This window comes from Schistocerca nitens, chromosome 1 (genome assembly GCF_023898315.1).
Source record: "Schistocerca nitens isolate TAMUIC-IGC-003100 chromosome 1, iqSchNite1.1, whole genome shotgun sequence".
NCBI classification, from domain to species: Eukaryota; Metazoa; Arthropoda; class Insecta; order Orthoptera; family Acrididae; genus Schistocerca; species Schistocerca nitens.
This window is the reverse complement of record NC_064614.1, coordinates 1,143,280,782-1,143,305,627: the sequence shown is the minus strand read 5'-3', so window position 1 is coordinate 1,143,305,627 and position 24,846 is coordinate 1,143,280,782. Positions and strand designations below refer to the sequence as shown.

Genomic DNA, 24,846 nt, shown 5'->3' with positions numbered 1-24,846 from the left:
TGTGAACATAAGTTCAACTTTTTTTGAGGGGTGACTTTGTTTGATTGGCTTAATCTACAGGACAGCTTGCGCTACTTGTATAAAAACATTTTGCTCCTTTTTCTTTTACGCTTCGTAATTGACATGTTGCAAAGATTCTGCTACTGGGTAGGAAAAGTGATTAAGTAAGACTGACCTTGGGGTTTTACTAAAATGTGGGAATGATGAAATAATGTGTATCTTATGCGGAGAAGTATTCCAAATTTGTATCCCACTGTTTGTAATGGAACTTTTATGTGTCTCTGTCCTTATTGGTTGGACATGGTACTTTCCTTTTCGTGGACGATGGGCAAAATGTGCGATTTAATAGAGCTAACGTGGGAATTTTACGCGCGCTTGTTGAGTAAACAGTGTGATCTACAAACTAGAAACATCCCTCAACTGCCGCTGGAGTGCGTTGCGATCGCCTATACCACGTTGGGGCCCACGTACCGTATGCTCTAGTCACGTCATTCCTGAGCGTTCAGCAGCACGTTGAACTTGGCACGCTCAACGTTAACGTTCGACAGCACGGCCCGTGTGCCGACGGCTTTAATGTACGTTGTCTTCGTGTTTTCATCCAATTCAACGCAAAAGGAAACGGCAAACCGTTGCGCAATATTATGCGGTTCCATTTCCATGACGAGAGACACAAATACATGTTAACTTCTTACAGCACAACTCACGACTGAGCATTTGCATCGATGTGCCACTTGGACAAGAAGCAGCTTACAGACCACGGTCAAAGCCTGCAGGGTTGCCACATCTTGCAAAGAAACTCAGTCTCGTCACTTTATTGTCACACCTCGTATACATTCCTTATCAGATAGTGCCCTCAGCGCCTTTGGGTGGCATTCTGGCTGGAATGTGCAGTGGTCACAATGTTTTGGCCCACGAGCGCACGTTGCCAAATCATAAAGTAGCAGCTCTTTGTCTTACAAGGGGAGGCCACGACGTTTGGAACGCGGATTTACTGGAAACTTCGTACACTCGTAGCACTCCATGAGGACAACAAAATGTGTAAGCAGGAGCGGGTACTTCTCAAGCGTTATTGAGAAAATCGCAAGATAATTTCGGTCGTCGAATATATATCTGTGCGTGGCCATTTTAACCATGAAGCGGCTGCAGCCGAGTGGTGCCGGCACGGTAGCTCAGCGTGTTCGGTCAGAGTATTGGCCACCCTTTATAATAAAAAAACTGGGCGAACGGATGAACGAAGAAACTGCACGGGTGTCATCGGACGTCCGCCCTGAACAAATTCAACGAACAATATAGAACAATTTTTTTTAAGTGTTTGGCGTTCAAGCCGCTGATCGCTGGATCGAGTTCCGTTTGGCAGTTTTTTTTTTAAATTTTCAACACAGTCATTTTCTTTATTATTTACATTACAATTGATATAATGGGGAAAATACGTGTAATCGGATGAACTTTTATTAAATTTACAATGTTATTTGGCAGTCTACTAATTTTTATTATCACAAATAATGTAATATTCATAACTATCGACTAGTAAACGACCAAACGCATAAAGTGATACTGAAAATGTATGCTTGTCCGTGTCTTAAAAACTGTTCGTATTTAATCGAAAGAGAACGAGAAATTGCTTCTCGGAAGACGATATTAAAATACACTCGATGCTGCATAACCAATTATCAACGCCGATTTTTAAGGAAATACTGCGTTATGCATGATTTGGTTCCAAACTATCGTCTGAAAGAGAGGTTTTTGAAAATGTTAACGAAGCTTGTTTTTCCACGGAAAACGTCAAAAGACCTTGCGTATGCGGAAACATAGCATTTATTCAATGCAGCTGGTGCCGTTTAACTTTATGTTTTCCATGTTTTTACGAAAAATACCATCCTGCAACTTGTACTCGTAATGTCGAAAGCGACAATAGATTGTACGTCTTTCGCAAGCCGTCTGTGGCAGTCAAAATTTGGAGGTAACAAGTCGTTTCGGGCTCCTTCCGGGTATAAGGGATTTCTCAAATCACGAACAAGCGTACATTTTCAGATCACTTTATGCGTTTGGTCGTTTACTAGTCGATAGTTATGAAATTTATATTATTTGTGATAATAAAAATTAGTAGACTGCCAAATAACATTGTAAATTTAATTAAAGTCCATCCGATTACACGATTTTTCCCCATTATATCAATTGTAATATAAATAATAAAGAAAATGACTGTGTTGAAAATTAAAAAAAAAAAACTGCCGAACGGAACTCGATCCAGCGATCAGCGGCTTGAACGCCAAACACTTAAAAAAATGGTTCTATATCATTCGTTGAATTTATTCAGGGCGGACGTCCGATGACACCCGTGCAGTTTGTTCGTTCATCCGTTCGCCCAGTTTTTTTATTATAAAGGGTAGGTAACGCTCTGACCGAACACGCTGAGCACCACTCGGCCGCAGCCGCTTCATGGTTAAAATGGCTACGCACAGATATATATATTCGACGACCGAAATTATCTTGCGATTTTCTCAATAACGCTTGAGAAGTGCGCGCTCCTGCTTACACATTTTGCTGTCCTCATGGAGTACTGTAAGTGTACGAAGTTTACAGTAAATCCGCATTCCAAACGTCGTGGCCTCCCCTTGTTAGTGATAAGTCTAGCGGATATAATCCCATTACGAAAAATAGATTAACTATAGGGGGCTGCGAAGAAACACCCTGTGCCAGTAGAAGTGATGCCAAGTAGAAGTTGTAATGACGTTGAATTATAAAGTGTTTTGAAAGTGTCAGCGTTCGGTTTGGGTTCAAATGGCTCTGAGCACTATGGGATTTAACGTCTGAGGTCATCAGTCCCCTAGAACTTAGAACTACTTAAACCTAACTAACCTAAGGACATCACACACATCCATGCCCGAGGTAGGATTCGAACCTGCGACCGTAGCGGTCGCGCGGTTCCAGACTGTAGCGCCTAGAACCGCTCGGCCACTCCGGCCGGCTGCGGTTTGTGTTTGACAAAGCAGAGAGAGCTCGGACTGACCTTGTTGCCAGTGAGGATGAGGGTGGTGGTGTTCTCCGGGACGTCCTCGGGCAGCTGCGTGAGTCCGCGGCCGCTGCAGTCGACCGTGATGATGGGCAGCAGGAAGCCCTCCTTGGTGGGCGCCACGTAGCCCATCCAGCACGTGCAGTTGCTGGGGCACTTCTCCTGCATCGCCTGCAACGCCGCCCAAAACACTTCCATTCAGACCTTCACTGTCGTAGCAGTACACCGAGACAGTCACTATCTTCAGGAGCACTGCGTGAGACTTGAATTTCAGATTAAATTAAAAATCAATGTCTCTTTTGACTTTGATGGCCTATATATTGCCAGATGAGGCGCAAAACGAGAGAGATACCTTCCAATTTACTGAATATCAAGTATAATTCTGATAAGCAGAACAAGACAGACAAAGGGTGGGAGAGTCAGTGAGCGACGACTTGAGAATGGTTTGAAGTTTCTGAAAACCCACGTTTGTCCTAGGGATAAATTTTTTTGGTGACCCGTTCATGCTTGGTATTTTTCCTTGCTGAAGTTTCGTTAGGGTCCCACCCGAGCTTACTTAAGAGGCCGGCACAACCTTCACGTTTGTGGTATCAAGCTGCTCTAAGGTGATCAAGCCCTCACAGATGTTCACATCCCGTAAGTCACGTATTATTCTGTCAGAGAGCTTCCGGAAATCTTTTATAAAAAGCTAGGACTTCGCTTCAGTTTTTATAAAAGATATGACAAATGTACCTGTCAAAGATTTTCTAAAACATGTATTATAAAAGATGTCTTACGAGTTGCAAATCCTTGTCGCCTTGGCAAATGGCCAGGGAATCTCTCACACGTGGTTCTCACCCACGCATCACAAAACTTTCTCGTGTTTTGCCTTACGCTGTCGTCAGAATCCGTGAAGTGAGAATAAAAAGAAGAAATTAGAAGATACCTTGTAGAAAGAAGCTAGTATTCTAGTACACATAAAGTTGACGAGATAGCGCGTATTATCTTCCTTTATTTCATATACGTATAGAATTGAAAATTATATAGGTTTAAATCTGTAGTCGCAATCTTTTTTAATTTTGGCAACTGGCTACCGGCTTCGGTACATAGTACCAACCTCACGCCATCCCCTGGCACGCTGTCGTCACGATCGCTTCCGAAGTTGTTGTCTCTACAGACTATAGACTAAAACGTATATTAACAACTTCGTTTGCGTGGCCATCCTGCGCAGCAAGAATAGAAGTATTTTTTTTGTAATAACGTTGTTAAAAGCAGTGCCCGAAGAAATAGCTACATCGAGTGGAAAAAGAACAATAGTACACCACAAAAAAGAAAGAGAAACATGGTGAACAGTGTGTAAAATGTCAGAACTCGAAGTTGTGCTTATATGTCGGTAATATAGTGGTATGATAGGAAACGTAGATCGGCAAATCATCCCACTGATGATGCCTTAGAACAAGAAAAAGGTGAAACACGTCTGGGAAAAATTAATTAAGTGGCAGCAGGAAAAGGCGGTTTTATTTACAAAACAAGTAAAACGTATATTATTTATAAAGTGTATTGGTCGGTGTCCCAGCCGACAGTATGTCGAGAATACGGCATATATAATTCTATTCACTGCGTAAAACTGCTTCTCAGTCGTTCTCTTCCTTGCCACAAAGATTATGAGGACGTATGCTATACGTAAATAAAAGCGATCAAGACAGAATATTACAATAATTAGTGTTATTACGAGCTATTTTCAAATTTCTTTCCCTTTGCCCATAAAGGTAAGGTTGCTTTTGGTAATGTTTCATTTATTGGAAAAGAAATGATGTAGCACCGTGATTTAGGTTGCACTTTAAACTGTACTTTACATCCTAACTGGGTAGGGGAGCCGAACCTCTGGTCGTTGAAAGCAACGCATGGTAATGCACTAAGTAGTTCAACGTATCTTCAGTGCTCTTCCAGTCAGTTACAAGTAACCTTAAAGCTAATGTGCAAAACGGACGTAACTTCACTGTCCTCTGGCGCCGTCGTTACCTTGATGAAGTACATGACTCGCACGACTGGCCGCTCCGTGAAGTTGGCGTCTCCGCAGCGCATGGCGTCGCGGTCCTTGACAATCGCTCCGTCGTCGCCCAGCAACCACGTCACGTCGGCCGTCGCGCAGTCCCACCTGTTACCTGGCAGAGAGAGAGAGAGGCGTCCACAACAAGCACCGTGGTCAGTCTGCAGTGTCTTGCAGACGCCGAGCAGCAAACAAGGCTAAATAATTTACTTCGCAACGAGCTCCAGTTTCCGACGCAGTAGCCGCGCGGCGTAGGCGTGCGATCTAGGTGCCTTGCCACGGTTCGCGCGGCTAGCCCCGTCGTAGGTTCGAGTGCTGTCTTGGGCATGGGTGTGTGTGTTGTCCTTAGCGTAAGATAGTTTAAGTTAGATTAAGTAGTGTGTAAGACTAGGAACAGATGACTTATGGGAGTTTGGCCCCACAGATGGTTCAAATGGCTCTGAGCACTATGGGACTTAACATCTGAGGTCATCAGTCCCCAAGAACTTAGAACTACTTAAAAACTACTTAAACCTAAATAACCTCAGGACATCACACACATCCATGCCCGAGGCAGGATTCGAACCTGCGACAGCAGCGTCGCGCGCTTGGTGGCGCAGTAGTAAGACGCTAAACTAGCCAGTAGAGTATAATAAATGGAGATGGCGCTACAGACTTAAGTTGCTTTAGAGCCGGCGCCGATATGTTAGACGCGCCAAAACATTAGTAGACTACTGCTTACGACTGCTTCTTGTTTTTAATTTCTGTCGTGTGCACGCAACAGTTCTTTCCAATAGAAAATGTTACAGTGAGTCAGGAAGGCATACTCAGACGTGTTTTCTGACCTTAAACGAATATTTGATCCACTAATACGGAGCACTTCACCTCGTCAATGTAACTTTCTTTTTTTATTCGTTTCTAATAACCAAGAAGTGAAGTATATGATGTGATAAGGCTACTTTCGTAATCCAAAAATTTCCTTAATACGGGCTAACGAAGCTGTATTTCGGCCTATGTCGTCTTCTCGAAAATGCTGAGAATATATTTTGCTGTGTGTGGTCGGTTTCCAATCTTCTCATCTCTTAGCGTTCATCCAGAGAGCTTTTCGAGGTTCATCGATGAGAACATTAAAATCAAATGACAGAAATAGAAACATTACAGCAAAACGACACCGCGCAACCCAAACTCATGTATATCGCTTGAACGATTTCGCTTTGGAATGAACCGTGATTCCTTTACACTTTGTGCTATTATTAGATAGTTACTTCATCCAGTTTTTCACCAAGTGACTTTTTAGAAAGTGTATGAAAACCCCGGCGTCTAGGGTAATCTTCCTTGACTAATAATCAAAACGTCCTACGTCCCGGATCCCATTCCAGCCTCTGATGAAATTCGGAATAAAAATCGTAGTTAATGGTAACCAGAGACTCTCGTTGTAAGGAGTCTCCCTCATACTATCAACGGCCTGATGAAAGCGGACGAGGAAGCAGATCGATTTTCAGGGCAAGCTCTTGCTCTTGGTAGGAACTGTCCCTAAATGGCAGAATAACCAGCAATGATGAATGGCATAAGGGTACAGAAGTCAACGGAAACCGCTGCATTAAAGACAAATGACATGTATCCACAAGACATATGCGGCCTGTAATTTGTGATGATTGGCAAGAGATTGCGTATAAACCCCCATTCTGATCTCCAGGAAGAGACTTCCACGCCGAAAGTACGAGAAAAAGAGCCAATGACCAACGAAAGGGAAATTTTTTTGCTAGTCGGGGGCGTGGAATGCCAGAAATTTGAAAGTAGCAGGAAAGCGAAAAAACCTGAAAATGTACGATCAGTCCATATATACTGGCGACTCGTGAAATGAAATGGAAACAAGAATTTCTCGTCAGATGAATGTAGGGTAATGTCAACAGCAGCTGAAAATGGTATAACGGGATTAGGTCTCTTTATCAATAGTAATGTAGCATAGAGAATGAATTACTGTTAAAAATTTAGTATTGGGTTGTTCTCTTTAGACTCGACAGCAAACCAACGCCAAAAACAATTGTTCAGCTGCACGTGCCAGTGTCACAAGCAGAAGATGAATCAGTAGGGAAAGTATATGAGGATACAGAACGACTGATTCAGTGCGTGAGATGTGACGAAAGTCTAATAATCAAGGAGGACTGAACGCGATGCTAAGGGTAGGCATAGAAGTCAGAGTTACGGAGGAATATGGGCTTCGTAACAAGAATGAGAGAGGAGAAGGACTAAATGAATTGTGCAAGAAGATTCAACTAGCACTAGCGATATACACTATGTGATCAAAAGTATCCGGACACCCCCAGAAACATACGTTTTTCATATAAGGTGCATTGTGCTGCCACCTCCTGCCAGGTACTCCATATCAGTGATCTCAGTAGTCGTTAGACATCGTGAGAGAACAGACTGGGGCGCTCCGCGGAACTCACGGACTTCGTCAAGTGATTTGGTGTCACTTGTGCCATACGTCTGTACGCGAGATTTCCACATTCCTAAACATCCCTAGGTCCACTCTTTCCGATGTAATAGTGAAGTGGAAACGTGAAGGGACACGTACAGCACAAGAGCGTACAGGCCGACCTAGTCTGTTGACTGACAGAGACCGCCGACAGTTGAAGAGGGTCGTAATGTGTAATAGGCAGACATGTATCCAGACCATCAAACAGGAATTCCAGGAATTCCAAACTGCATCAGGATCCATTGCAAGCACTGTGACAGTTAGGCGGGAGGTGAGAAACTTGTATTTCATGGTCGAGCGGCTGCTCATAAGCCACACATCACGCCGGTAAATGCCAAACGACTACTGGCTTGGTGTAAGGAGCGTAAACATTTGACTATTGAATAGCGGGAAAACGTTGTGTGGAGTGACGAATAACGGTACACAATGTGGCGATCCGATAGCAGGCTGATGGTGTGGCGAATGCCCGGTGAACGTCGTCTCCCAGTGTGTGTAGTGCCACCAGTAAAATTCGGAGGCGGTGGTGTTATGGTGTGGTCGTGTTTTTCATGGAGGGGGCTTGGACAGGCCTACATTGATGTTTGAAGCACCTCCTTGCTTCCGACTGTTGGAGAGCAATTCGCGGATGGTGATTGCATCTTTCAATACGATCGAGCATCTGTTCATAATGCACGGCCTGTGGCGGAGTGGTTACACGACAATAACATACCCGTAATGAACTGACCTGCACAGAGTCCTGACCTGAATCCTATAGAAACCTTTGGGATGTTTTGGAAAGCCGACTTCGTGCCAGGCCTCTCCAACCGACATCGATACCTCTCCTCAGTGCAGTACTCCGTGAAGAATGGGCTGCCTTCCCCAAGAAACCTTCAATCACCTAATTGAACGTATGCCTGCGAGAGTGGAAGCTGCCATCAAGGCTAAGAGTGGGCCAACATCATATTGAATACCAGCATTACCGATGGAGAGCGCCACGAACTTGTAAGTCATTTCAGCCAGGTGTCAGGATACTTTTGATCACATAGCGTACTGTTCAAAAATCACAAGAGGATGACCTATACTAGGAAAAATCCCAGAAGTACAGGAATATTTCATCTAGATTACATCATTGCCTGAGAAATATTCTGAAATGAGATATTGGATTCAAGGCGTGTCCAGGAGCAGATACAGAAACGGATCACAATTCAGTAAAGAAGAGTATACTAGAGCTTAAGACAGTCCGAGAAAATCAATGTGGAAAGAAGTGGGATATTGAATTATTAAAGAATGGTGAGATGCGTTTGAATTCTCTAAGGTTGCAGATACTGCGATTATGAATTCTACTGCATGCAGTTCAGTTGAAGAGGAACACATATCTCCAAAAATATACTTACCGAAGCTAAGCAGAAAAAATGTACATACAAGGAAGATAACTGCGAGGAAACCTTGCGTAGGAGAAGAAATTTTTCACCTTATTTGCCTAAGAAGGAAGTACAAAAATGTTCAAGCAAAGACAGTAATACAGAAATGTAAGTCACATGGGATTGAAATAAGTAGGAGGTGCAGGAAAGCCACGATGAAATGACTCCGAGAAAAATGTGAAGAAATTGAAAAAGAAATAGTCGTCGAAGGGATAGGCGTAGTACGTAGAAAAATCAAAACAACCTTCACGAAATTAAAAGCAACGGCTTCGATAGTAAGACTGAAATGGGAATTCCACTGTCAATCGCATAGGTGAGGGTAAATGAGTACAAGGAAGCCCTAAATGACGGGAAGAAACCGTCTGATGAGATGATAAAAGAAGGAATGGAAGTCGATCTGGAAGATGTAGGGAATCCGGTATTAGTGTCAGACTACCCTTGGAAGATTTGCGATCAAATAAGTCAGAAAAGATAGGTCACATTGCTTCGAAATTTCTGAAATCATTGGAGGATATGGCAACCAAACCTCTATTCAAGTTGGTGTGTAGAGTCTCTGAGACTGGAGACATACCATCGGCCTTTTGGAAAAATTAAAATCAGACAATTCCAAAGATAATCACACAATTAGTGTAAAACTTAACAGCTCATGCATCGAAGTTTCTAACAGGAACAGCATGCAGGAGAATGGAAAATAAAATCGAGGCTATATTAGTTGACGATCAATTTGGCTTTCAGAAAGAGGAAGGAACCAGAGAGGCAGTCCTGACGTTGCGCGTGGTAATGGAAGCAAGACTGAAGAAAGATCAAGGCACGCCCATAGCATTTGTTTACCAGTAAAATGCGTTAGACGTTGTGAAGGAGTGAGATGCGGGTGCAAAATAGGCATATACACAAGACGGGAAAGTAAGAATGGAAAACCAAGAACGAAGTGTTCTGTTAAAACGGCTGCGAGACAGGGATGCAGTCTTTCGGCCCTACTGCCCGATATAAGCAGCGAACAAGCACTGACGGAAATAAAAGAAAGCTTCAAGACTGGGATTAAAATTCAGGGTGAAAGGATATCAATGATAAGATTTCCTGATGACATTGATGTCCTCAGTGAAAATGATGAGGCTTCACAGGACCTGTTCAAGGGAATGAAGAGCCTAATGAGTACAGTATATGGATCGAGAGTAAACCGAAGAAGAACGAGAGCAATGAGGAGTAAGAGAAATGAGATTAGGGATACACTTAAAATGAAAGGTAGGAAGCACAAAGTAGTAAAGAATTTTGTTACTTTGAAAGTAAAATGATACATGATGGTCGAAGCAACGAGAAGATAAACAGCAGCATAGGACAGGCAAACAGGGCATTCCTGACTGAGAGGAGCACATCAAATCAGAGGACTGACGGCACCGCACTCCGTTACCCCGCCACACAAGGAGGAATCTTCTATTCTTCCAGTAACTCCCAGTCTGACGTATACAACAGCTAGTTTAATACGATCATTCTACATTAAATTGCAAGCATCTGGACACCCTTTACCACTAATATCGCCATATCTTGATTAACATGCCAATACCTTGAACAGACGAGGTAAATTAAGGGAAAATAAGATTCCTCATTAAATCGCTCCACTCTCATACTCCTAGATATTTAGATGTTCCAGTGATTGAATGACAGTCGCACAATGGATTAACAGTGGGTATTTTCGCTTATTTGTGGATAAATTTTTTCCATTTCTTTGATGAATAAAAGATACTGCAAGGGAGAGGAATTTTCTTTCATTGATGATTACATGTGGAATTTTGCCTATATTTAAGTTATGCGCTACTGTCGGTGTAGTGGATTATTTTGATGTCATTCACATTGAAAACATTAGAAAAACTTCAAATTTCGAGATATCCTCTTAATCCCAATTCACAGCCTACACAAAAATCGTTCTCATCATCATCAGTTTTCTGCTATATTAGCAGGGCCTTTGCCTTTCCATTTTCTGCGATCCATTGCTTCCTTCTTAAGGCTGCCGTATGTTGTACCGTCCATCACGTCATCCATTATCTGAAATCTCTTCCTTCCTCGTTTCCTTTTCCCTTCTACATAACCTTCTAAAACTGTTTTTATCAGTCCGTCATTTTTTCTTAATATATGCTCAATCCGATTTTTTCTTCTTTTTATTACATCTAGTAACTGTCTTTTCTCTCCCACTCTACTCAGTACCTCTTCATTTTTTACTCTGTCAATCCAACTTATTCTTTCCATCCTCCGCAGTGTCCACATCTCAAAAGTCTCCAGCCTTTCTCAAAGTCCATGTTTCAGCACCATACAGAAGAACACTCCATACTACACATTTTATGAGTCTCTTCTTGAGTTTTCTGTCCAGACCGCTCCAGAAAATACTGTTTTTCTTATAAAATGCTTCTTTTGCCAGTGCTATCCTTGTTTTAATTTCTGTGGTTCATTTCCAGTCTGTGTCTATCCTGATTCCAAGGTAAAATTTTGCCCCTGTTCTAACATTTCTCCATTCATAATAATTTTTATTTCTTTATTTCCTCCTAGTGCCAATACTTTTGTTTTCTTTGTGTTAATTTTCATTTCATAATTTTTTCCGTAAGCTTCAATGGTGTCCACCAAATCCTGTAATTATTTTTCCCCTGTGGCTAGAAGGACCATGTCATCAGCAAACCTCAAACACCCTACTCTTCTTCCTCGAATTTCTACTTCTTTGTCACATAATGAACAGTGGCCAATCATATTTTCCAAGTAGAGGTTGAAAAGGGTAGGTGATAGACAGCATTCTTGTCTTTACTCCTTTTCCTATTCCGATCCAGTTTGTACTTTCACTTTAACTGAGGCTTTTTGATTAAGATATAATGAGTTTACCAGTCTTCTCGTTTTCCAGTCCACTCTCTTTCCCCTCATTATAGTCACCGGCTTGTCCCATACCACAGTGTCAAATGCCTTTCCTAGATCGATGAAGCACATATATAGGTCTCTTCCTTTTTCAATAAACCTTTCTCCCAAGATTCGTAGGAGCCCTATTGCATCTCCGGGGCCCGTATTCCGTCTAAAGCCTAACTGCTCCTCGTCAAGATTCTCCTCCATTGCTTTCTCAAGTCTCTTATTAATTATTCTTAACATCATTTTGGCTACATGTGAAATGAGGCTGATTTTCCTGTGCTCACTGCATTTCTTGGTTCCTTGTTTTCTCGGTAATGGAATCATTACTGTTGTCAGAAAGTCCTCAGGCCATTCGACACTGTCATATATTTCATTACATAATCTCAATATTTCCTTTATTCCATCTTGGTTCAAGCATCTAATATATTCGTTCTAGAGATACTTAGCTCGTTCCAGATGTTTATTTATACACCTATACGCCTAAACGCCCCACGAATGTGTTTGAGAATATTTTCACTAATAAAACTGCTTGTAAAGCATGATATTGAGATTTCGGTCATTCTGTCGGCTTCGAGACTGACCATCGTGAATAGATATAGATTGTTCCAATACGCACTTGGGCCATCAAAACGTCTGTCTATTCCATGCATACGAAGTGGACTAGAAACTAGAATGACCCAACACATAACAAGTAAAGAGTTTTTATGACGTAGTTGCTCAGCTTTTAGTTACATATTTTCCTGATTGATACTAGAGAATTCAAGGATTCTGATTTCTCGTTTTACAGTAATTTCGTGCAGAGTATGGTCTACGATGTGCTGATAAAACGTTCATTGCACGCTTCGAGAGAACACTCGGACGTATCGCCACTGCCTGAGTGCGAGCACCCACTAGACGACGGTTATAAGGCGCACTCCTTGGCGGGAGAGCACTGACCTGCGGTCGCAGCTATAAATCTACGCCGTAATTGTCTCCGCCCGACCGAGAAATTATAGCACATTTGCGATGCAAATTGGCTCCATCTAAACGAGCACCGGAATGAGGTCAACTGATCAGCAGAATGGGTGGCGTAAGCGAACCCTGACACACTGCGAAACTGAAGCAGGTCATCGTCAGTCGAGAGAATAATGAGCTACGTTGAACCAGAGAAGGTCCAGCAAAAATAAGTGTATCATCAATCAAGTTTCTTCACAACCTCTGTATCTGCCGACCTCGTCGGCTTATGGAGCGATCTCGGACACTGCTTTTCATTCATAGTCTGGTGTGGACCACTACATAATTAAAATCTGTTAGGTCAGATAAGATACGTGACGTTTAAAGTGGGCTTAGGGCGTCCACCACTTCCAATCACACGACGTGATTTTGGTTACTATTCCGCGGATACGACTCAGTGTCGCCGCAGTTCTAGGGGACTATGGTTTTTCACTCGGGGTTGTGGACCACTTTGCCCGAAAGGATAGGACGCATATATTCCAAGGATTCTGCAGGTAAGTTCCTTGCTGGTTATCGTGAAAACGACTTCTTGTAACGTTGGGAACGCAAAATTTGGAAAAAAAGCTACACTGAATGGTGAAACGCGAATTTATACAAGGTACGAGGCTGTGTTAAAAGTAATGCCACCGAACATTTTATGTGAAATCTCGTAAAGATTTTTAAATAAAATAGTTATTACCGTTCTACATATTCCTCATGTCTACATATCTGCAGCCGTCTGCCGCCAGAGGTCTCAGAATTGTAGCGTGTTGACATTGCTTCATTGAGTATTCAGTGAACTGTGGATGAAGCCCGACCAACAGGCATTACATGCATTGATCAAAAATGATAGTGCATTGAGAATGGCTAGTTTCTGGCTGAAATCTAGATCTGCCAATAAAATTTAAGAAGGACGACTGATAGCTGAAATCTATTATTTACAAGGAAAAACCCTATCATTGAACTGGTCAGTTTAACACACTCTCTGCCCTCCCTTTCTATTCATAACGAATCCTACTCCCGTTATACCATTTTCCGCTGCTGTTGTATTACCCTATACTCACATGACCAGAAATACTTGTCTTCTTTCCATTTCACTTCACTGATCTCTACTATATCTAGATTGAGCCTTTGCATTTCCGTTTTCAGATTTTCTAGCTTCCATACTGAAGCTTCTGTCATTTCACGCCCTGACTTGTAGAACGTTATCCTTTTGTTGATTATTTAATCTTTTTTCAGTGGTCGCGTCCCGTTTGGCAGTCCTCTTCCGTAGATCCGAATGGGGGACTATTCTGGAATCTTTTACCAATGTAGAGATTATCAAGACACTTTTTCAATTACAGGTCACATGGCCTGTGGATACACGTTATGTATTTTTAATGCAGTGGTTTCTGTTGTCTTCTGCGTCCAGATGCCGTTGGTCATCGCTGATTCTTCCGCCTCTAGGAGCAGTTTCCCATCCCAAGGACAAGAGAGTGCCCTCAACCTCTGTGCACTCGTCCACTCTTCCGCCCTCTTAGACAAGGCCGTTGGCAAAATGAGGCTGGCTTCAGTCACCAATGCCGATTACTAATCAAAAGTTAAACGGTGGCGGGTTTCGAATCTAGGTCTGAGGACATTTTGATTACTAATCAAAGACTCTACCTCTAGACCAAACAATAAGTACCAACAAAAAAATGGAACGTCTACCAGAGTGGTGTGAAGCGACTACGTCAGTTTAACGTTATTACAGACGTGTTTATCAGTTCTTAGGCCCAAGGTACGCCGAGGAACGTGGGTATTTCCCTTTCTCTACACCCTGTAGCACCGATCGTTACCAATTCAGTATCCACGCTATGTCTGACTGTCTGATTTAGCAGACTTAAAAACTGACTGAATGACAGTGAGACTGCAATATAGGCGATTGAAAGTAACAAAACGAGCTACGTGAGTCAGCTTTTCTGCACTGTACTTCCCAGTATACAGCAGCGTGCAGCTTCGCATACAGGCTGCGGTGGATCACAACGATCTCTAGAAACCGACTGAAATAGTTCGCGCAGTGTACTATCCCAATTACGGTCGGAAGCACAACAGCAAAAGATTGCTTCACAAATATTAATTCAAAGACCTTAATGTACCAATGCTCCAGCTGTCACAAGCCTACACAGATAGAAATTAGTTGAACCTGAATTCATTCATGGTGTGGGCGATGATGAAAGCTTTCAGGTGACAACGGCAACATTAAATTAACGGGAAAAAGGATATACACCATCTGTCCAAAAAATTCTGTGTCTGATTTTATTCCTGGCGTACAAGGGATGAATGAAAATTTGTACCAAGGCTGGGATTCTAACCCAAACGTCCTGCTGACTAGGCAGATATGCTACCCACATGCTTCATCGCTTCAGTGCATATATCATAGATGTTTGTGACTAGAAAACGTCTCTGGTACCATATCGTTTCATTTGATTAAAGCAGGATCCCCTGTTTCGTTCGATGCTCATATACACACATCAAAAAAAGGTTTGCATCACACCGGTTCCCAGAGCTCCTGAAGGTAGACGTTGACTGTGGATATTATATCATAGACACAGTCCCTTTGACTGTTCAGAGATGTCAGTAAAGCTTCCGAAACTCAATTACTATATTTCTGAGGTTTTTCAGGGTTATTTCCTGAATGATTTGGTATCAGACACCAGCAGTTTCCGGTTGCCCGTTACAGTGCATTTCGTTAGATTCCTTACCTCCGTTTAGCTTTGTATCTATATTGCACTGAAAAGATCTGCACAACAGTGCAAATGCAGAGGATACGTGCTTTGTGTCTTGTGTAAAAACGAACTTGTTTCATTCACTAATGATACTTGGTGTTACAATTGAAAAACAGCTCTCGGTCACTATTTTTAATTATATTGTTAAAAATTAAATTTAATTATATTTTTAAAAATAGTGACAGAGGGCTGTTTTCCTTTCAATTGTAACGATTCGCGGTTTCTGAACGTGCAGCCATGTACAAAATTTTGCGACACTTGGTGTTCCAACGGTAGCGCCCACTTTACTCTTTACCCCCAAGGCAGCCTTCAGTACTGATCCGTTAAGTCTCGGGCTTGTTTTTCCGTCAGTATCACTTATACGTTAACGGCGGTACACAGCGGCGTGTAGAGGTTCGCTTACGAAGATTTGGCCGACATAAACCTGGTGTATACGCTCACTGTATGCAATGGAAAAATGACACAACGACGCCTTGGTGAACTGTTTCCGCAGCGACGGCAACCACATCGAAGTACTTTGAGAGCTGACTGAGGGCTGCGTTGTATATTTTGGAGATTGCATATTACATGACTTTTTTCAGTATTATGAAAGCATTTTCAGAGAAGTAACTAGGATAACAAACAGAGTAAATTGTAATTATTACTCTGTGGCGAGTCACCGGAGACAACGGTCCACTGCATCAAAATATTCAGAAAATATCACTGAAGAAAATCATGCCATTTTGGCAGTTGTTCAGTTGCTACTGTTTATTAAAATTTACTAACAGGTACCGTTAACAATCAGAATTTGTTGCCAACTTGCTTAACTCATTTAATCTTGCAACATGTTTGGGGGTATAACGTCATCATCAGGCAATAATGCCAATGAAAAATATTTAACATAAACACGCGAATGTCTCGAAGTAGTTGTCTTCTAGCCCGGTACGTGACGTCGCCTGCTCTGTTCATCTGAAATGCCTATCGTCCCGTGGCGCATTCATTTACATTATAGCTAACTGGTCCTTGTCGTCCACTGTCTGCAAACTTGTACAGAACACTTACACTTTGTTGTTTGTTACAATCAAGAGGATGTGAATTTTTAAATGAAGAGCTTCATTTACTACATTTTCACCAAAACAGGGTCTCCGACTGTTTAAGTGCTCATGACGATGTGAACGTGTAGTTGTTACCTCAGAATCCTCACCTGCGTCACAGTGGTTCTGTCAATGAACTGCATGTAGTGGAGAAGTGGTGTGTATACCAGCGAAATCTTCCGAGCGTCATGTACCGCAGCTACGGTGGGCAGGGACGGTGTGTTTGTAACGGAAATTCCTGGACCGCTGTCGTGTATTTCAGAGAGGCCACAGGCTCGGTGCGAATATATCTCTCAGCCGGCGTCGGCCGTAAGTTTGGGCAGCTCGTAAAGCTGCCGTTTTATGCAGTCGCGGACGCCTTGCAGACTTACAGACCGTGGGGTAACATTGCCTGCCTGACAACTGAGGCGACAGCGAAACGTGTGAACGTATTTCGCCGCCAGAGCTCCGAAAGCGCTCGAAACAAATCGCACACGGACTATGTACGCCATACGAACATACGATCTGGCAGCTGCTGCACGTAACTTATCCTACAGCCTCGACAGTGGGGGTATAGCATTACGTCCAGAGATCGCATACCCTACCCCATTTTAGTAAAACTGCTCATGGAACCCATACCATTTGTATGCCCTACTTTCTTTCACGCTGCGATGCTTCCGTTCAGTACATATCGAAGGAAAGAGTTTCCTGGACATTTAGTGTCAGTTCTTTCGCTCGATAAAGCCTATTTACTGACGAATCAGCGACCTTGTTTCCAGTTTTGGTGGTCAAGCTTACTTGATTGTGTTTCTGTGTTCTTCCCATATTTGACTACATCTGGGTGGACACCAACGCTTAGATAAATTTAAGGAACAGCATTGTTTCCACCAGGCTGCTGGTTTAAATGAGTATGAAGCACTACTTAAGACCCGCCTGGATACGTGAGAGCGTTAGCACTCCGCTGCAGGGATTCAGTGTGTCATGCCGGCCACGGATCGAATCCGCATGGCGAGTTAACGACGAGATCCGGTATGCCAGCCCAGCTGTACGTCTTTAAGACGGTTTACCATATCCGACTAGGTGAACAGCGTTCTAGTACCGACGTCCAACCTCAGTTACACAATTCGTACACTTCGAAAGCTTTCTCACACTTTCACTAGGGGTAACACTAGACACTAGACGCAGACGAACAACTTAAATTGGAAGGAACACACAGAAAATGTTGTGGGGAAGGCTAACCAAAGACTGCGTTTTATTGGCAGGACACTTAGAAAATGTAACAGACCTACTAAGGGGATTGCCTACACTACGCTTGTTCGTTCTCTTTTAGAATACTGCTGCGCCGTGTGGGATCCTTACCAGATAGGAATGACGGAGTACATCGAAAAAGTTCAACGAAAGGCAGCACGTTTTGTATTATCGCGAAATATGGGATAGAGTGTCACAGAAATGATACAGGATTTGGACTGGAAATCATTAAAAGAAAGGCGGTTTTCGTTGCGTCGGAATCTTCTCACGAAATTCCTATCATCAACTTTCTCCTGTGAATGCGAAAATATTTTGTTGACACCGACCTTCATAGGGAGGAACGATCACCACAATAAAATAAGGGAAATCAGAGCTAGTACGGAAATATATAGGTGCTCATTCTTTCCGCGCGCTATACGAGATTGGAATAATAGAGAATTGTGAAGGTGGTTCAATGAACCCTCTGCCAGGCACTTAAATGTGATTTGCAGAGTATCCATGTAGATGTAGATGTAGACAGGATACGCGAAAATCGTCCCGGTGGGGGGGGGGGGGGGGTGCGGCGTCAGGAAAGGCATCCGATCGCTCTTTGACAATACTACTATCACAAAAGCTAACTACAAATAACTGTTTATTTTAAACTCGCTGGAAGAGTGCCCTGGTTTAGTGATGCACTACATATTTCAGAGAGTAAGGTACTTGGTATGTGTCAACAATCTTTCAGAATTTTTATGTAAATAGCATCAACTCCTTATGAACTTTTATTTTTAAGAAAGTTTATTGTTTTATTTCTTTCAGATGTGGAAGGGATGAGAATATCAGGTGAGTATGGTCGTTTGTCAATGTACTGCTGTGATTTTTCTGTTGAACTGCTTGACCCTATTGTCTCTACCACATTTTATTAAAAATTATTGCTACCTTTGCATCATCATTTATAACTTTTCCAATCAAATCAATAGAGATGTTCTCTCGTTCTATGTTCTGCTGTCCCTTCTGTTAATAAAGATTTAACTCTGCTATCTGAAATATTTATTTCAGACATAATTGCATATCTCCATACTTTTCAACAACTATTCTCAATACTGTGAAGTAACTTTTGTACATCGAAGAAAGTAGGATCTTGTTAACATATAATTATCCATTTTCCGTTTACAAGATACTCCAATCCAGTATCTGAATCGTTCCCTGCTCTGCACTATGTCCTACTGCAATTTTATTGCGGTAGCATTCACATTGACACGCCTGTCTTCTCTAGTGAACTGAACACTTCCCTTTTTGGCTACAATGGAGGCAGGTAGAAGGTGAACACTACAACATTCACTTTGGATGCTCATTTTCCCACCACCGAAGCGTTCGCTATAAGGGTACGGAATTGTTTTATAATTTCAAAACGGATAGGTAGTACGCCTTTACCTTTAACGTTTTAAATAACCGAGTAATCGCACTCACTGACACGTAGGATTCCTCAAAAGGAATTAGTTAGGTACTTTATATTATTCCGCATTTAGATTGTGGTGTCACATTCGAGGTGCTCCAGAGATATGGTGCGGCTACGCGAGAATGCCACCCGACATGCATACGTCGTCACAATTACATGTCTCGGGGGTCTGTAGCGGCGTGCGCCGCGCTGTGGAGTTCTCCTGAGGGAAGTTCCGTGGTACTGGGCTCTCCTAGACTGAAGAGCTTCTCTGAGATGATGTCAGACACAGAAGAAGCGGGTTGTTGTTAATCAGATTTTGCTCAGCAAAGTGTCACTACCCGAGTAATAAATACGTGGATTGTGAGAAATACATTCTTTCGTTACTTATTCCGCGAGTTACTGATTAGTACGAGCGAAGACTGACTTCAGAGCGAGGTTCCAACAAACGGATTTCAGTCCCACTTCCACGAAAGTCGACGGCAACCCTCGCATCACCTATCTCTTAACACTGCTGGTGACCAATCACACCTCTCAATAGGGATGGTGAACTCTGAAATGAATTCCAGAATCCAAGTTTTTTTATTTTTAATCATGGCTTCACTGACAACACACAACAGAAAGGAAATTTTGATGTCGGCCATTTTGTAAATGTAGCCAGCGGCCATGTAATAGACATTAATGTTGTCGCAATGTATCAACACGTAGCGCAAGGCCTGCAGATTAAAAATGGCTCTGAGCACTACGGGACTTAACATCAGAGGTCATCAGTCCCCTAGAACTCAGAACTGCGTAAACCTAACTAACCTAAGGACATCACACACATCCGTGCCCGAGGCAGGATTCGAACCTGCCACCGTAGCGGTCGCGCGGTTCCAGACTGAAGCGACTATAACTGCTCGGCCACACCAGCCGGCTATAGATTATAATAATGCAGTTATTTCAATGGTAGCAAAGGGTTGCCTATGACTTTCAATGTGACCCTAGAACGGTATTACGTGAATAAATACAATTTCATCGCCGTAGCGCCTGCCTGCAGCTACGCCATGCTTACCTGACAAGTAGACTTGCTTCAGCTCATCCAGGTCGTCGAACAGCTCGGGATCCAGACGCTCCAGGTGGTTATTCCGCAAGTCCAGCGTGCGGAGAGACGTGAGGTTCCCAAGGGCGTCCTCGGATAATTCGCGGAGGCCGAGACCCGTCATGTTCAGCGTCTGGAATGAGCACGTGTGGCCGGTGACATCAGCATACACCAAAGCATTACTAAGGTGAAGATATGGTTCTGAGCACTATGGGACTTAACATCTACGGTCATCAGTCCCCTAGAACTTAGAACTACTTAAACCTAACTCACCTAAAGACAGCACACAACACCCAGTCATCACGAAGGTGAAGATATTTCTCACAGATGACGGAAAGCCACCTACTGCAAATGAAACCTCATTAGGGCGGTCGGCGTAATAAGGTGCGATCAAAGAGTTTCCGTTCTGAGGCTGCACAGTTCAGAATCGGTTTGCCAATCAGGCAAAATCGTCGTGAACGTTGACGCAATCATCCCACCGATCTATCAGTTTGAAGATAACTGGTAAAACAAACGCGTCCTGCTGCATGAGTAACTCCGTAACTACCTGCTGCACATCCTCATCTGAACCTTCACTGTACTTTTTAACGGCCTGAACGCATAATAATCGCATGGGGGAGAGATCCGGATTATAGGGCGGGTGCTCGACAGTCTCTCACTTGAGTTAGCGTATCTTCTACGTTGCGACTTTTGCGATATGGAGACGTACGCGATCGTGAAGCATCATTACCCCTTGAGGCACCATTCCACAGCGGTGGTTTTCGACGGACATGGTGCCCCATGCACATTCTTCGTTCTCCAATGGATGTCTACCGGTGTTTGTCCTGTGGAAACATTGGTAATAATGTCGCCCTAGCTCACATTTCTGCTATCAAGTCGGAAAGACACGAATGCCACATAACTTACCTCTACGTAGGTGTTAATATACACGCTACGGAGTCGCACTACGTTGTATATCAGCTGCAATATCACACTCAAACGGAAACTTTTGTTCGTCCCTTACATATCTAGCAACTTGGTAATCTGGGCACATACTGTTAACTAGAGGATAGGATAATTTATCGTAGAATGAGGAAGAAAATTGCGATATCTGACTACCTGAGGCGTCTGCCTACCTTAACGTTTGCTTGTCTAACTTATCCGATTCACTGCATTCCCAGTTATAGCCAATAAGAAATTAAGCAACATAAAATCTATTTCATATTCCAAGAACGTCCACAAGTAAGTTGGTTTTAACCCTGATCAGTGAAACACCATTCCGTGGGTAAAAACTTGAAGCCGACGAGTAGAATTAACGTAAATGATCCTGTACGATGCGAGACAGTGCCAATCACATATTGGAAGAAAAAGTACAGGTTAACGACGAAATTAACACGATGTCACATCACCTTTGGCACTATGCCACATCGCACTACGTGCGTTCGTGGAGTGTTGAAATGTCCGATGTGCTGCCGAGATACATCTTGCCTCGCCTGTTACAACTGACAGTCCAGATTCCTCGTTTTAGATGCACGCTACAGTTGAATTCCAGCCTGCCCCAAACGTGTTCGTTAGGCGACATGTGATCGGATTACGCTCATCGTAATACCGTGTTAAGGATTTGTGACACCCAAAGAGATCGCTGTGTGTGTGGATTCCGTAGCTGCTTCTGAATGGGAAGACATATGTGGTGTCACTGCTACGTAACTGTTCACCGGTTAAGCATGTGAGCAGATCAGAAACCTTATGCGATGGAGCGTCAAACGGTCAGAACATCCGTCATAGTTATACCACGATATAGTTCGCACGCTTCTCAGAAGAATCCCGAATGTGGTCACTGTGACCAGACAAAGATTATATTAGGGATTACATACACCGTGAATTCCGTAGACCGACGCTTTAAGACTCGAGAGTGTGAAACAGAAGACCAGAAAGGCATAACACAAAACTAAAAAAAGAACAGCTTATGCTAATATTCCTTCCCTAGACCATAACTAAGGTGGTCTTCAAGAAGAGAAAAAAATAAAAATATATAAATTGCTTTTTATTCAAACATTTATTAAATATTGTAGAACAAAAGCAAACTGGTGCTTTTCATTTATTATTATAATGTTGTTCTACCAAGAACCGACGGAAGATTCTGTTAATATGATTTATTAAATAGCTTTTGATGTAAGGGCTTAATTCTATAAATGTATTTTCAGAATGACAGTTTTTTTGCGAAATAAATATGAAGTGTCCACGATTGTAGGTTCGATGAACCCACTGCCAAGCACTTAAATGTAAATTGCAGAGTAGTCATGTAGATATAGATGTAGCGCCTTGTGCGATCGTAAAAGTAACTACGGATAAGTACTGCCCATTACGATGTATTGGGCTCTCTCGTGCGAGTTTTCCATTACTATAAGAAATTTATTTTGATCCTATTAAGTACGTTTCGTTAACATGAACCCATTGCTCTCGAAGAAATTCAGATAATTATTATTATCACGGTTAAGCGAATGCATCTTTGCAGATGCATAACATCGAATGCTTATCCAGTCACGATGCTGTGCACAGTTATTATTCATCTGACGAAACAATGAACTTGACCCTACAAATCGAGTAAAACAATGGCAGTGTATTTCTGAAACAGGTATCATTTTATTTCTCACGGGGGTGAGTGGTTATTTATTGAACTGTGAAGAAATGAGCAATTTAATAAACATCCGTTAGCATTTTACATTAATGAGTCGGTGTCTCTTCGAATTACGGTTCTCAGATCTAGTTTCGTTACCTCAAATCTGCGATGTTTTTGATATTGTCTGACTAAGCAATCACAGCCCCACTCGATCATATCAAAGATCCAACATGTTACAATAAAGTGACTTTTCTTTTTGTGCATCCTGGCTCAAAAAGTAAACTAACGAGTACGCTATTCTAGTAACGCATTTTTAGACCAATCAACATCAAGTATATTATTACTCAAACTGCGTGTATGCCCTACTGTAGATGTTCTGGGCATTAATAAACAAAGCTTTAGGCACAGATTTCTGTACAAAACTGGTGAGATTCTCGAGGCCACTTGCTTTTGTCTAGGGATCTTCGGAGGGCGTTTGTTGATTGACTTTTCCGATGTTCCGCCAGCACGAAAGGATGGCATTGTCAAAGATTCACCTCCCGCCACCAGCAATGAAGGGCGAATCTTTGGCAATGTCAGCCACTCTTGCTGGAAAAAAAAAATCTCAGGAAAGTTATTCAACGAAAGTCGGCCAAAGATCCCGAGACAAAAGCCAATACGACACACATGTTTGTGTTCGGCTCCACAGTAATGAATGCTGAAAGTTACTACATAATACTTATCTTTTCAATTACTCAGGTACACTAATGTGGTAATGCTCGTACGAGTATCTTTGCTTACTGTTATATGTATTTTGTGTGTCTCTTATAAACTTTGAATGCACTTAGGCTCTTATGAAACGTAATCTTAAATGTATGCCAGCTTGTCAGCTATCTTTCCCAATACGTATGCTCTAGGTTCCCTTGTGTGATATGTTTTTTCTGCCAACGTCTGCTAACCTCTCAGTGGTTATTCAGTCCGACTTTAATTTGTATGCTCGGCACTACCATTGCCGCCGCCACCAACCGGTAATCCTACGTAACAAGCTCGCGGTCAGTCCATTTGCTTAACACGGTTTCATTCATTAATGCATTCCTAATTAGAAATCTGTGAGAGGCGTTACATGTTTACCACAAACATTTAAATACATGCGGACTTGAGTACATGTGGTAATTGCTGGGCTATTATAGCCAGGCATCTCAGAAATAAAAACGATGCTCTGTTAACAAAGCGAATTACTGCACGAAGCTGAGTCGAAGTCGGGTATTACATAACTTTCATGTTACGAAATACAATAAATAACTTGAATTTGCAGAGATATTCTTCAATGGAATTCGTAAAAGGAGGTAGCCACCAGTGAATGTTTTAGTCTCCTTTTAAACTACACGTTATTAACAGCCGATTTCTTTTGTTGCTTGAAAATGTGTATTCCTGAATAATGAGCAAGTTTCTGCGCCGAAGTGAGTCTTAATGAAGTTATTTTTCCTTATATCCAATATTTATTCCATGTACTGAGCTTTAGTGCCAAGGATTCTGATGTTTATGTATTGATTCACGATCTTCTACATCTACATCTACATACATACTCCGAAATCCACCATACGGTGCGTGGCGGAGGGTACCTCGTACCACAATTAGCATCTTCTCTCCCTGTTCCAAACAGAAAGAGGGAAAAATGACTGCCTATACGCCTCTGTACGAGCCCTAATCTCTCTTATCTTTGTGGTCTTTTCTTAAAATATAAGTAGGCGGCAGTAAAATTGTCCCGCAGTCAGCCTCAAATGCTGGTTCTCTAAATTTCCTCAGTAGCAATTCACGAAAAGAACGCCTCCTTTCCTCCAGAGACTCCCACCCGAGTTCCTGAAGCATTTCCGTAACACTCGCGTGATGATCAAACCTACCAGTAACAAATCTAGCAGCCCGCCTCTTCAATTGCTTCTATGTCCTCCCTCAATCCGACCAGATAGGGAT

At 42.5% G+C, this 24,846-nt stretch overlaps 1 protein-coding gene across 1 annotated transcript in view; it reads right to left on the bottom strand.

Annotated features, from left to right (window-relative positions):
• LOC126199623 (protein singed wings 2) overlaps positions 1–24,846 on the bottom strand; it is a 418,405-nt gene that overhangs the window by 45,713 nt on the left and 347,846 nt on the right. Inside the window, exons 4-6 of the mRNA XM_049936552.1 lie at positions 20,271–20,430; positions 5,015–5,157; positions 3,011–3,184 (exon numbers count right to left, since the gene is read on the bottom strand). Of these exons, the coding sequence (XP_049792509.1) occupies positions 3,011–3,184; positions 5,015–5,157; positions 20,271–20,430 (477 nt within the window). The remainder of the gene's footprint in view (positions 1–3,010; positions 3,185–5,014; positions 5,158–20,270; positions 20,431–24,846) is intronic.